The 14,866-nt window shown below is 37.6% G+C and overlaps 1 protein-coding gene across 1 annotated transcript; it reads right to left on the bottom strand.

Annotated features, from left to right (window-relative positions):
* Positions 1-69: 69 nt before the first annotated feature.
* LOC140867085 (thaumatin-like protein) lies at positions 70-1,209 on the bottom strand. Its single transcript, XM_073272162.1, has 2 exons — positions 1,057-1,209; positions 70-952 (listed from the first exon to the last, which is right to left on the bottom strand). The coding sequence occupies exons 1-2, from the start codon at positions 1,115-1,117 to the stop codon at positions 279-281; spliced, it is 735 nt and encodes a 244-aa protein (XP_073128263.1). The 5' UTR covers positions 1,118-1,209; the 3' UTR covers positions 70-278.
* Positions 1,210-14,866: the final 13,657 nt, after the last annotated feature.

Genomic DNA, 14,866 nt, shown 5'->3' on the forward strand with positions numbered 1-14,866 from the left:
TTAAAATCTTTCCATATTAAATCCCACATAAAAACAAGAAAATAATGCAAATCTATCTCCCATCAACAATCATGTACAACAATTAAATAAAAATAAAAAGAACTCTAGGCCAGCGTTGCAATAAACAAAAACAAAGTATAGGAAATCCAATATCTCGACACTCACAGATCGGGAAAAGACCAAACAAATAAGTCAAATTAAAGGTTCAGACACATGCATCACATTGTACAAAAACATCAACAGTCTCCAAATTAATAACATATATAATATATATTTCATCAATTTGGAGGGCAGAAAGTGATGACATATCTTGGTGCCATGCAAGTCTTGAGCCCCGTAGATTCATCATAAGCATAACTATAAGCTCGGGGACACACAGCCTTGAAGAAATGCGCGAAAGGCGTCGGCTTGCAAGTCTCCGGGCTCGTATACTCGCCGGTGCAGCAATATCTATCTTCCCTTGTGGCCAAACAAGCACTCTTGCAAGCCACCACCTTCCCACCCCTCCTCACCGCAAAATTCTCCGGGCAGCAACCGTTCAAGTCCGCCTCACACGCCGCCACGCCACATCCACGGCCACCTCCCACCGGGATCATCGAAACCGGAAGATTGAATCCGTCCACTAAGCTCACATCATAGTAATGCTTGGGATTCGAACTCGTCCCGAGTGTCATTTCGACTAAAGTCGCTGGAGGCTCTCCTCCGGTGCCCGTGCAATGCAACTTCCCCGCACAGTCTCCGGTCTGGCACGAACCTTTACCCGTCTCGTCGAAGCAGCAGCCTTGTCGAGCCCATATCCGTCCCGACCAATGCTTGGGGCAGTCCACCACCACTTGTTGGCCGCTGTTGAGACGGAAACCGCCGTTGTTCAGAGTCTCGTGGCCGGCGGTGGCGAGTATCCCCGGCCATACGGGACCCTTGCAGTTGTTCACTACAATGAGCTGCGTTCCATCTGCATTATATTCAAGAAACCATATATAACAACACTACTTTGTAACTTGTGAAACAAAATCACACTCTTTCTGTGATCATAAAAGTTCATTAAATAGAACAAACCAGAAATGAATGTTGATGTGATGAAACAGAGGAGGAACAAAAACAACTTGAAATTCGACATTTAATTTCCTATGAGTTAATACTTATCGTGGATAATTAATGGGTTTAAGAAGAAAATTTATCAAGTGAGAAAACAGAGATCTTGAATGAATGGTGGGCAAGTGTTTATGAATGGAAAATGAAGGCCCACGGTGTGCGGTTTTGTAGCCTTTATTCCACGTTCTATGAAGATGGGTGGATTTGGTGAAAGTGGAGAAAAGTGCGAGTTTAATTATTTACATCACGTCAATCATTATTAAATCAAGATCATTAAAATATTTTTATTTTCATATTTGAAGGTGCCACTTTATTGTCGCCACCATTGTGTTTTAAAATATATATATATTATCTTTCGAATTTCATGTGCTCCATATGTGCAGGGGTGGAATCGGATCGGGATCCATCCCGTAACCACCTTATCTGATTTTCGTTTCGATAGGAATTGAAATTTTTTTTTCCCGATCCCACACCCGAGAAGTGTCGGGACCCGAATGTTTGGGATCTCGAACATTCGGGATCCCGTCGGATCAGAAGAGGATAATCCGAATAATATTTTTTAAAAAAAAATTCTATGAAAATATTTTTTAAAAAAAATTATGAAAAATATCAAACAATTTCTTAATACATTACAAATAAATTAAAATTTTTTTGTATATAACCATTAAAAAACTAAAACATTTTTTTAGTACATTACAAATAAACTAAAAAAACTATTTGATTAATAAAAAAACATATAATTATTCATAATAATAAAAAAAAAACAAAATAATATTTATAACTAAATGTTAATATTAAAAAAGATAATATAAAAAAAATTATATGGCATATAATTATAAAACATTAATATTAAAACATAAAGTTATAAAAAATTATTTTTTAATTAAAAATATTATTTTTATATTCGGATCGGTCGAAAATCCCGTCGGGAAGAGTTGCCTATCTCGATCTCGATCCCAAAATTAATCGGGTCGGGAAAAATTCTGACCACTCGGGTCGAGAAAAGTTCAAAACGGGAAAAATTTGGGACGAAAACGGGTTGAAAATCAGGATGGGTCGAGATTTATGTAAAATTTGTCACCCCTACTTATGTGCGCGTGGAAAGGGATGTTATTCCAATTCCAAAAAATTTTCTTCACACTCTACTTTTATTATTTTTCATTTTTAACATACAAATTTACCCTTACTTAATTACTCATATATTTTATTAGACTAAAATGTTCTTTCATAATTATGCTAACAATTGTCTTTACTATTCTATTTCTACGATTTCAATAACACAACTTCCAATTTTCTCTTTTCTTTCCTTCACCGTAGGAAAAAATATATGCCATCCAAGATTTAAAGTTTCTTGTTTAATGCAATTTTATTTTATATTTGTAATGTTGTACGGTAAAGGATCTATGATAAAATTGCTATAATTTAATCATATAAAAAATATAAATAAATAAATATAAATTCAAATGATAAAATTTTTCTCCAAATTCCAATCAAACATCTTACACAAAATAATTTTTTAAATAAAAATCTCTAGATGAATGCCACTTCTTTTTGCTCATAAATTAATAGAATAAATTATGCCACTTTCTATTTAGAAAATTATTATATGAGTTTGATTTATTTTCAATAATCTAAGTTTAGTTTTTGCCCTTCGATTAATCTCACTTTGAATTGAATCTTTAAAAAAGGTATATTTGTTATATATTGATGATATTTAGGTGATTGATTTGATTGTATAATTTTTTTTGTGTAACATTCCCTCTACCCTATAAATAGAGGTGTATAGTTGAAATGAGAATTAATTGATTTCACTCGTCTTTTATCTATTGTATTTCTCTAGTCTTTGATTCTCTTCCTCCCTTTTCTCCACTAAATTTATAACAATATCACCATAATTTTGGAATTGTACGTGTTTTTTCCCCAAAAAAATTTCAACATCATGGGTAAAAATCTCAATTCAAAAATCGTTCATTAACAAAAAGTAATAAAACAAAGAGTTGAAAGAGAGAACTTATAAGTCATGAGGAAATGATCAATTTTCGTAAGAAATTATATTTGATATTTTTTTTTTGTAATCACTACTCTTATTGTTTGATCTACCTCATAATAATTAGTAATCTATATATTTTGGAAGCTATGATTTTTTTTTCATAATAAATGTTATCATAACAATTAAGAGAAAACATGATAATTAAAAATTATGTACTTGAAATCTTGTAAATGAAATAGGAAAGACAATTTTTAATATAACTATGAGAGGTTATTTATGTCAAATAAAAGACATGAATAATTAAGTAAGGACAAATCTGTAAGTTAAGATAACAAATAATAATAATGGAGTGTGAGATATAATTTTTGGAGTGAGAATAACACATCTGTGGAGGGAGAGTATGATTTGTTGGAAAATTTGAGCTTTAAAAACTAAGCATATACATATTTATAACGAGATTTTTTCATCAAACACTCAAGTGAAATATTGAAAATATACGTTTTTTTGTGAAAATTTAATAGGCATATACACACTTGACCTTTTATAAAATTACACACTCACCCCAAAAACAAACAATGGTATTAGTTGTCATTCTACAAAATTAACCTTTTTTACAATGACAATGATGATAAAAAATGTCATTATGTTTGAGGAATATCTTTCTTTCTTGCTCCTAATTTAGTATTGGTTTTATGTAAGATTATTTTTTTAAATTTAAAATATCATAAAAACATAGATTGAAAAGATTACACTCTACTTGATAATTAATCTTTTTTAGATATTTATTTGAAACATTTACTTCATCTACTTGATAATTAATTTTTTTTAGATATTTTTATATTTTTGAATAAAAGATGATATGAAAATAAATTAATAATATTATTATCAATAATAAATTAGTTAATTAAAAAATTTAAAATAAAAAAATTAATAATATGAAAAAAATAAAAAAATAGTAATAAAGTGAAAAATATTTAATAAATATTTATAGTTTGATTTTTGTGAAGATAAATGGTTATATTATGATATAGGTGTTGTATTTTAACAAATATAAAAATTATTATAATAATATAGGAGCATTTTTGTATCAAATGATTTATATTATCAATAAAATGCATAGCCAAGTGCAGAAAACGTGTTTTCTACCCACAGAGGTATAGACGAGTTGGTAAGGCCTGAGGTGACGTGGGAAGAGATTCTCCAGCGTTGCGGGTTCGATCCTCGTGTGGAGCATATTTCTTGTTGAAATATTATGGGGATATGCTCTGGGGGTTGGTCATGTTGCTCACTCCTTCAGGTCCCTGCCGCTCGTGGACATCCCTCGATTTAACCTCTGCATGAGTCAATAGGCCTCTGACTCACATGTGAAATGAGGTCCCCTTCGGGGTCAACCCTTTTATAAAAAACGCGTTGTCTACCAAATCACAATTATAAGTGTAAACATGCAAATTTATAAAAGATTAAGGGTGTATCCGTGTATATGCCTATTAAATTTTAACATGGGTGTGGCATCCCTCATAGACTTCACTAACTAACATGCTCTAAAATAATTAAAAAGTGCAGAAAATTTTTTTTATAAATGTGAAAGAATTCATGCCAAATAAAATTATGCGTTCAAAAACTAATCACGTGCTAACTAAATAAAACTTATGTTGTATAAAAACTTGTTTCAAAACGAAAATGCTAAAAACATTGTTATTTAAACATAAACACTTCTAGACACGATTTTCCACAGTCTTTGCATGCGACCCTTCGCTTCTTCGATCACTCCGTGTCTTGTCCCACCTCAAACTCATGAATTGTATCTTCCTCATCTGCGTCATTCAAGTATAGTGAGTCGAGAGACTCAACAAGCATATCATGGAAATTCAGGTGTACATAATAAAACTCTTAAAACATGATAGAAAATCATGCATAAAAACTAAATTCAACTGCTTCATTTTGGGGTGATGTAAAATGTGTAAATGTGGCAACCATTATATCCTTTTTGGGTCCCGTAATTACGGTCATTGTACAACAAGCTTAACATTGGTACAACTCATACCAACCTTGAGACAATATGTGTACCGTCTCGGCTTGTGTCGCATAACTTTCATTCTTTTGGAAAGGCCCTCCCCGGAGCTCATCCCGAGGCACCAATCCCATATTTTTCACCACAAGTTCACACAAGACATCAAAATATTTATATGCAAATGTAACATCATTATTCATAAATTCATCATTATCATTCTTGTACTACTCATAAACTTTCATAAACATTTCACCATAACGTTTTTTTCTCATATACATGCTCTTTAAATTCGTCGCTCTCAAAATCATGCATGCTAAAAATAATGTAAACACATTCATACATAAAATGCTTCATAAGATTCATGACTTTCATAATAAAAATAACTTTCATGAAGGAATAAGCCATATACATGCATTGCATAACTTAATCAATTCACGTGAGTCGTTTTGTCCATCCCGGACATCCAAACTTAAAATTTTTTGCATAAAAACTCTTAAAAGTACTTAAAACACCTTAAAATATCATAACATGAATTTAGGATTAAAAAACGGGGTAAGAGAAAAATCCGGGTAGCACAGCCCGTGCAGGGTGTCACGTTGCATTAGTGCAGGCGCTGGGGTGCCCAAAAGATGGCGCTCCAGCGCTACCCCCAGCTCGGGGATGCAACGCCCTTGCGCTGGTGCGGCTGCCTGTGCACGTAGGCAGCTGCGAACATGACACGATCTGAAACTTTTCTTGATGCTCTCAAATTTTTTGCACAACAACTGAGAGTTTGTTTTCTTTTGTCTACTCGTTACCCTTGCAAAGTTGGATCAACTTCTCTCATATCTCCTTAGATGTGTTACACATCTTTATATTACTGAACGTGTTCTTGTCTAAAGTATTATACAGAATATCTTTGGCCACGTTGTCAAGATTGACCTTTTTCTTGTCCTCGTTCGTCCACTCGCTCCTGTTTTTCTCAACAATTTGTGGTGCACCTGTTATGGCAATAGTGGCATTTGGCTTCATGATTTTGAGTGGCCCGTTTGTGATCACGTACCTGTTGGAAAACTGGCGAGTTCCCAGACCAATTACGATTGATACCCGGTGCAGCGGAAGTTTAAAAATTTTTCATGGAACGTTTCCATGGTATGGGTATCAACCGTTCATCGATTGAATTACGTGTGTGTAAAATTTAAATAACAATTAAATAAATTTTACCTCAAATCTCGCAACGAGATTAATGGACACCAACAGAACAATTCTGCTCTTGTTGTCTCTCCCTGGAACCGATGAACGCCTTCAATCAGGTCCACGAACAGAGGTTTAATCCCTCTGATAGATTGCACTAGAAAATCTATCAGAAGTTTTCTGCGAAGAGAATACACGAATTTGATTCGTTATTCCTTACTGCGATTCAAAATCACAGACCGGAATTTTCTCTGACAGAGTAGGGAGGGGCGCGGCCAAAAACGTTTTGAGAGGCTAGGGTTTTCGAAAATTGCTCTCAAAATAATGACCCGTTGTGTGTAATTTCTGTACTGAAATAACTTATTTATAATGCAGGCCACTAACACCTTAGGGCCCATTAGTCATAAGCTGGGGCCCGACAAGCAAAGCCCGCTCGTTCAGAAATTAATATAAAATTCATCGTGACTCCGATTGATGAAACGATTTCACCAATGTGCACAGAAACCATTTCTGCACGTTTTAAAGTCAAAATAAATTTTCCTGAATCCGAATTCAGTGGTTTCCAAAAATGTCCATCCCTATGTCATTTTAGGAAGCCCTACTCCCTTACTCTTATTTAAGAAGTCCAACTCCTTAGTTCATTAAATTTAACTCTTTAAATTTAACTATCTCAACGGGGATTAAAACTCCATTACACTGTGTGACCCTCAATGGTTCAGGGATACAGCTAGCCGTGGGCTCACAACTCCTTGTGACTCGGAACAACACTTTCCGACTTGCCCAACGAATCATGGTAAAGCGCCTAGCAACATCGCCCCATGATTCCCTAGGTATCACTGATAGTGCCTACAAGAACCAGTAGATTTTGGTTAGCGTACAGTACGGTCCCTTCATCCATATATCCCGATCGAATCAACAACCATTGGTATATCGAGAGTCGCTCAAGATTCGATAACTATGCAATGCATCTTGAAGATCAAATTAGTGACATCGCATGTGCTACTAAGAAACCATTTCTTAAATCACATCAAGTACTCTGGCCAGAGATTTGTCACACTAATATCTCCTCAGATCGCATAGGATATCCACACTCGCAAGTATGTGGTGAATCCTTGACAACAATGCATTGACTCCTATATGTGTCGTAACTGTACCCAATCTCGACACCTGATGACCCCCTCAGAGTCGGTAAACGAGTCAAAGCACAGTACTAGCATATAGAGTCTCCATGATGTTTCAAGTCGTAAGGACTAATGGTGTACAACCAAAACCGCGGACTTTATCCACTCGATAAGTGATAACCACTTGGAAAGTCCGGATAGGGTAGTTCGACTATTCATCCTATGAATATCCATTTGCATGCTTCGAACATCTCCATGTTCCCTACCAATGAAACGTGGTACTCCGCATCGCAAATGCTAGTCTCAAACTCGAGCGATCCTTATCCTTATTATCGGACGGCTCAATCGACTAGGAACGGTTTTAGAATATACAGTGACTATAAGATGTATTTCATGATAGACATCTCCATGTTCTACCACATCTTACATACACTATAGTATATTCAAGGTCTTTATCAAAACAACAATAGTATATCATAATATAACAATATGAAGTAATATAAAGTCATTGCCATAAAAGTGTAAATAATATTAAACAAAAGATTGTTTATACAAAGAGTCATCAAAACCCATAGCCACACAGTTGGCTCACTGGGCACCCACTCTTACAATCTCCCACTTGCCCTATAGCCAACTAGTCATACTACGTAGACCCATTGCTTCGCGATGTTTGTCAAACAATGGTCCTGGCAAAGGCTTAGTAAGTGGATCAGCGATATTGTCTGCAGAGGCCACTCGTTCAACACTGATGTCTCCTCTTTCCACAATCTCCCGGATTATGTGGTATTTCCTCAGTACGTGTTTGGATCTTTGATGAGACCTTGGTTCCTTTGCTTGAGCAACGGCACCCGTGTTGTCGCAGTACACCGGGACTGGACCAACAAATTCAGGAATGACGCCCAACTCTTGGACGAAATTCCTCATCCAAACGGCCTCTTTAGCAGCAGCTGATGCTGCAATGTATTCAGCCTCAGTGGTGGAATCCGCTGTGGTGTCCTGCTTGGAACTCTTCCAAGAGACAGCACCGCCATTGAGCATGAACACAAATCCAGAGGTTGACTTCGAGTCATCCACATCACTTTGGAAGCTAGAGTCGGTATAGCCTTCCAGTTTGAGTTCTCGTCCTCCATAAACCATGAACATATTCTTAGTCCTTCGCAAGTACTTAAGAATGTCCTTCACGGCTTTCCAATGCATCTGACTAGGATTAGACTGATATCTGCTCGTGACACTCAGAGCAAATGCTACATCCGGTCTGGTAGATATCATCCCATACATGATACTACCTATAGCTGACGCATATGGTACATGTGTCATATTCTCTATCTCTGCATCAGTCTTGGGACACATAGACTTGGATAGAGAAACTCCATGACACATGGGTAGATGTCCTCTCTTGGACCCATCCATTGAAAACCGTTTCAATATGGTATCGATGTAGGTTGATTGAGTGAGTCCTATCATTCTCTTAGATCTATCCCTATAGATCTGTATCCCAAGAATGTAGGATGCCTCACCCAAATCCTTCATCGAAAATCTACCTGATAACCATATCTTTGTTGACTGCAACATCCCTACATCATTCCCAATGAGTAGGATGTCATCAACATAAAGTACTAAGAATGTCACCGCATCCTTAACTACTTTCTTGTACACGCAAGGTTCCTCCGGGTTCTTGATGAAACCAAAGTCTTTAATTGTTTCATCAAATTTCTGGTTCCAACTTCTTGATGCTTGTTTTAGACCATAAATTGATCTCTGAAGCTTGCATACCTTATGCTCGCTTCCCATGGATGTGAACCCCTCAGGCTGCTTCATATAGATTTCTTCCTTAATGTCTCCATTAAGAAAAGCAGTCTTCACATCCATTTGCCATATCTCATAGTCATACCATGCAGCTATGGCAATAAGGATTCTTATGGACTTGAACATAGCAACTGGTGAAAAGGTTTCATCATAGTCAACTCCTTGCCTTTGAGTATAACCTTTCGCCACCAATCGCGCCTTGTAGGTCAATACCTTACCATCAGGCCCAAGCTTTCTTTTGTAGATCCATTTACACCCTATTGGAACAATTCCATCGGGAGGATCCACTAAAGTCCAGACTTGGTTAGTATGCATCGAATCCAATTCTGATTGCATAGCTTCAAGCCATAAATTCGAATCCGCATCAGAAATTGCTTCCTTGAAGCTTCTTGGATCACATCCAATGTCGGGTTCATCTTGACCCTCTTCAAGAAGAAGACCATATCGAACTGGAGGTCTAGAAGTCCTCTCGGATCTTCTAGGTGCAGGCGTGTCCAGCAATGGTTCCTGAGGTGTGGGATCGTTATTTTGTATTTCGGGTTCTTCTCGAACTTCTTCGAGTTCCATCATCTCGCCTTTCTTATCCAATAAGAACTCCTTCTCCAAGAAGGTGGCATTCCGCGAAACAAACACCTTTGTTTCAGCAGGATAATAGAAATAATATCCGATTGAATTCTTCGGATACCCCACAAAATAACACAAGCTGGATCGACTATCCAACTTATCTCCCACTGTCCGCTTCACGTAAGCAGGACATCCCCAAATCCTCAAGTATGAATACTTAGGAGCTTTGCCATTCCATAACTCGTATGGTGTTTTGTCCACTGCTTTAGTGTGGACGTTGTTCAACAACAATACCGCCGTTTCAAGCGCATAGCCCCAAAACGAAGGTGGAAGCTCAGTGAAGCTCATCATAGATCGAACCATGTCCAACAAAGTTCGATTACGACGCTCCGATACACCATTAAGCTGTGGTGTCATAGGAGGAGTCCACTGAGAGAGAATCACATTCTCTTTTAGATAGTCCAAAAACTCGGTACTCAAGTATTCTCCACCTCGATCCGATCGAAGTGCTTTAATACTTTTACCTAGCTTGTTTTCTACTTCAGCCTTGAATTCTTAGAACTTTTCAAATGCTTCAGACTTATATTTCATTAAATATAAATACCCATACCTTGAATAATCATCAGTAAAGGTAATGAAGTAGGTGTGGCCATGTTGAGTCCCTACTCTAAATGGACCACAAACATCTGTATGGATCAAATCCAACAGATTCTGACTACGCTCAGGCTTCCCCTTAAAAGGAGATTTAGTCATTTTCCCTTTTAGGCAGGATTCACAAGTAGGTAGAGAGTTAATATCAGACATATCAAACATGCCCTCTCCCACTAGCTTGTTCATCCTCCTTGAGGAAATATGACCTAGTCTAGCGTGCCAAAGGTTTGCCGGGTTTTGACTATCGATTTTCCTTTTGTTTGTTGTCGCCGGTTTGTCAATACAATTCACTGGAACGTCTTTTAGTTTTAAATTGTATAGATCGTTTTCAAGTTGTCCATTTCCAATTAAACATTCATTCTTGTAAATATTGCAAATCCCATTCACAAAATTACAAGAATAACCATCTCTATCAAGCATAGAAATAGAAATAATGTTTTTAATTAAATCTGGCACAAATAAAACATCTCTCAACAATAATTTAAAACCATTCTGCAAAAATAAATATTTCCCATAGCTATGGATTTAACTCTGGAACCATTCCCGAGCCTTGACTGGGTCTCACCCATCCTTATCCTATTACTTCTTGTTATCATTTGCAACTTATTGCAAATATGAGATCTACATCTGGTATCCAATACCCAAGAAGTAATATTAAGAAAAACATTTATTTCAATGTAAAACATACCCTTTGCAGTTCGCAACTGCTTGGGGTATTCCTTGCAGTTACGTTTCCAATTACCGGGTTTCTTGCAGTGATGGCAAACTTGTTTAGACTTGTCCAATTTTTCATGTAACATTTGGCCTTGAGATCATGGTCCAACCATTTCTCTAATTCGGCCAACCTTTCGGCAGTTACATCAGCCGGGGCTGTTTTCGGAGAAGCCTTTTCTAACACTTAGAAAATCTTTTCCGAACTTAGGACAATCTTAACTTATGGAATCATTCTGTATTGTTTGCGTCAATAAGTTTGTTTTGTTGGAGAACAGAAACATGTGGATTACTGAGATAAAACAGACAATTATCGATGATTGTTTAAATAATTTACTAAGACATAAAATAGGCGAATTTAATTTTATGAATCTCACTCCCACTATTTTAACGATTTCACCACCCTCTAGTGAAAACGGGAAACTTTTTCCTTAGTGAGAACATGGAGTCCAATTGACAAACTTATGGTCCCGAATAATATCAGCCAACCATAATTCTCAAAAGGTAGAGCCCAATTGCTTCCAAAGCAACCCCCATGTATTTACCTCATGTCCAATAAGGGCCCAATAATATGACGCCGTTTAAAGTGACATGTCAAGATGACCCATCAATATTAAGTTGTGATGGACGGTCGCCATGTGGATCCCCCAATAATATGAGCCGATCCCATGGGAGTTCCACCCAACTTACAACATTTGTCGATCCAATGTACAGCTTTCCGACGGACGGGCCCCCCCAATAATATGAGCCGGACCGTATCCGCGGGTAGCATCACATACATTGACCGTTGATGGAAGGTAGGAACATTTAAACAATATTTAAATTTCCTTTATTTATCTTGATATAAATTTTAAATCATATTTAAAATGAGGGATTTTATTTATAAAATTATTTGTCTCATCATATTTAATTTATTGCATGCATTGCCGGATTCACGCAATTTATGTCTAAACATGCATACAATCATAATATCACATATTATATAGGATGATCGATTCCATTTCTAATTGACCCGTGGTTGCCAATCACGGGTCTTAGTCCAATCCTAGGTAATATGCAGTATGCAAATGCAATCCTATTACATATGCTTCCAATTTACATTTCTTCAGTCTTCATTGTCTGCTGGGCCCACCATCTTCAAATCTTGATCTCCCACTAAATCTAATGTATTTACAATAAATAACAATGACAAGTAGGGGATACATTTTTAGGGGGTGGGAACGGGCTATAAACCAAGCCCACTTTTATTACATATGACATTCATATCGGGCCATAAACCAGGCCCATTAATAAAACCAACAACAATAAAGACAAAATGTAAATTCCTAACATACACCTACAAAATTGGTCATGGCAATCGATCATCCTTATCCAATAACATTTAATTCAAAATTAATTTATTGGATAACATGCTGTGGCAATTCAAATTTAAACAAGATAAAATCATATTTTATATATAAAATCACATTTCACATATAAAATCATATTTTATCTCCATATCAAATAAAATCATATTTTATCTATAAAATCCAATTTTACAAATAAAATCATATTTTATCTAATATATCATAAGATCATATCTTATCATCAATTGTACCAAAATAATTGATTTCAAAATTCAATTTACGGATAAAATATTAAAATTTTCCAAAAATTCAAATTTATCCAAAATCAATTTTAAAATTTACGGACTCGAACAATTCGATCCGAAATCTCGTGAACCAATCAAAAACAATTTTTTGACCGGACCAAAAATAAAATTTTAAATATTAAAATTAAAATATAATTTTTCCCGCGGGCCGCCCGGGACACTCCCGGGCCGGCCCGCACCCGGGGCGCGGGCCGGGGGCAGCCCGGCTGCCCCCTTAGGGCAGCGCCTGGCGCCGCCCCTGGGCGGCGCCGTGCGCTGCCCTGGGCGGCGCCGAGCGCCGCCCCTGGGCAGCGCCGAGCGCTGCCCTGCGCAGCGCCCAGCGCTGCGCTGGGCAGCGCACAGCGCTGCCCTGGGCGGCGACAGTCGCCGCCTTGGGCGGCGCCGTGCGCCCCCTTTGGGCGGCGCCGTGCGCCGCCCGGGGCAGCAACAATTGCTGCCCCACCGGGCAGCGATCCAATCGCTGCCCGGGTTTTGCCCCGAAAAAATTTTTTATTAAAAATATTTATTTTGTTTCATAAACCGAGACTCAAAAATTTTGTACAATTGATTATTCAATCGATTGATCTGAGCAACCTGGCTCTGATACCACTGTTGGAAAACTGGCGAGTTCCCAGACCAATTACGATTGATACCCGGTGCAGCGGAAGTTTAAAAATTTTTCATGGAACGTTTCCATGGTATGGGTATCAACCGTTCATCGATTGAATTACGTGTGTGTAAAATTTAAATAACAATTAAATAAATTTTACCTCAAATCTCGCAACGAGATTAATGGACACCAACAGAACAATTCTGCTCTTGTTGTCTCTCCCTGGAACCGATGAACGCCTTCAATCAGGTCCACGAACAGAGGTTTAATCCCTCTGATAGATTGCACTAGAAAATCTATCAGAAGTTTTCTGCGAAGAGAATACACGAATTTGATTCGTTATTCCTTACTGCGATTCAAAATCACAGACCGGAATTTTCTCTGACAGAGTAGGGAGGGGCGCGGCCAAAAACGTTTTGAGAGGCTAGGGTTTTCGAAAATTGCTCTCAAAATAATGACCCGTTGTGTGTAATTTCTGTACTGAAATAACTTATTTATAATGCAGGCCACTAACACCTTAGGGCCCATTAGTCATAAGCTGGGGCCCGACAAGCAAAGCCCGCTCGTTCAGAAATTAATATAAAATTCATCGTGACTCCGATTGATGAAACGATTTCACCAATGTGCACAGAAACCATTTCTGCACGTTTTAAAGTCAAAATAAATTTTCCTGAATCCGAATTCAGTGGTTTCCAAAAATGTCCATCCCTATGTCATTTTAGGAAGCCCTACTCCCTTACTCTTATTTAAGAAGTCCAACTCCTTAGTTCATTAAATTTAACTCTTTAAATTTAACTATCTCAACGGGGATTAAAACTCCATTACACTGTGTGACCCTCAATGGTTCAGGGATACAGCTAGCCGTGGGCTCACAACTCCTTGTGACTCGGAACAACACTTTCCGACTTGCCCAACGAATCATGGTAAAGCGCCTAGCAACATCGCCCCATGATTCCCTAGGTATCACTGATAGTGCCTACAAGAACCAGTAGATTTTGGTTAGCGTACAGTACGGTCCCTTCATCCATATATCCCGATCGAATCAACAACCATTGGTATATCGAGAGTCGCTCAAGATTCGATAACTATGCAATGCATCTTGAAGATCAAATTAGTGACATCGCATGTGCTACTAAGAAACCATTTCTTAAATCACATCAAGTACTCTGGCCAGAGATTTGTCACACTAATATCTCCTCAGATCGCATAGGATATCCACACTCGCAAGTATGTGGTGAATCCTTGACAACAATGCATTGACTCCTATATGTGTCGTAACTGTACCCAATCTCGACACCTGATGACCCCCTCAGAGTCGGTAAACGAGTCAAAGCACAGTACTAGCATATAGAGTCTCCATGATGTTTCAAGTCGTAAGGACTAATGGTGTACAACCAAAACCGCGGACTTTATCCACTCGATAAGTGATAACCACTTGGAAAGTCCGGATAGGGTAGTTCGACTATTCATCCTATGAATATCCATTTGCATGCTTCGAACATCTCCA

Source organism: Henckelia pumila, chromosome 4, assembly GCF_033568475.1.
Source record: "Henckelia pumila isolate YLH828 chromosome 4, ASM3356847v2, whole genome shotgun sequence".
NCBI lineage: Eukaryota > Viridiplantae > Streptophyta > Magnoliopsida > Lamiales > Gesneriaceae > Henckelia > Henckelia pumila.

Coding starts and splice junctions, on each gene's coding strand:
- LOC140867085 (XM_073272162.1), bottom strand. CDS start 1,117: ATGTCGAATTTCAAGTTGTTTTTGTTCCTCCTCTGTTTCATCACATCA. Junction 953..1,056: donor CACATCAACATTCATTTCTG/GTTTGTTCTATT, acceptor AATATAATGCAG/ATGGAACGCAGCTCATTGTA.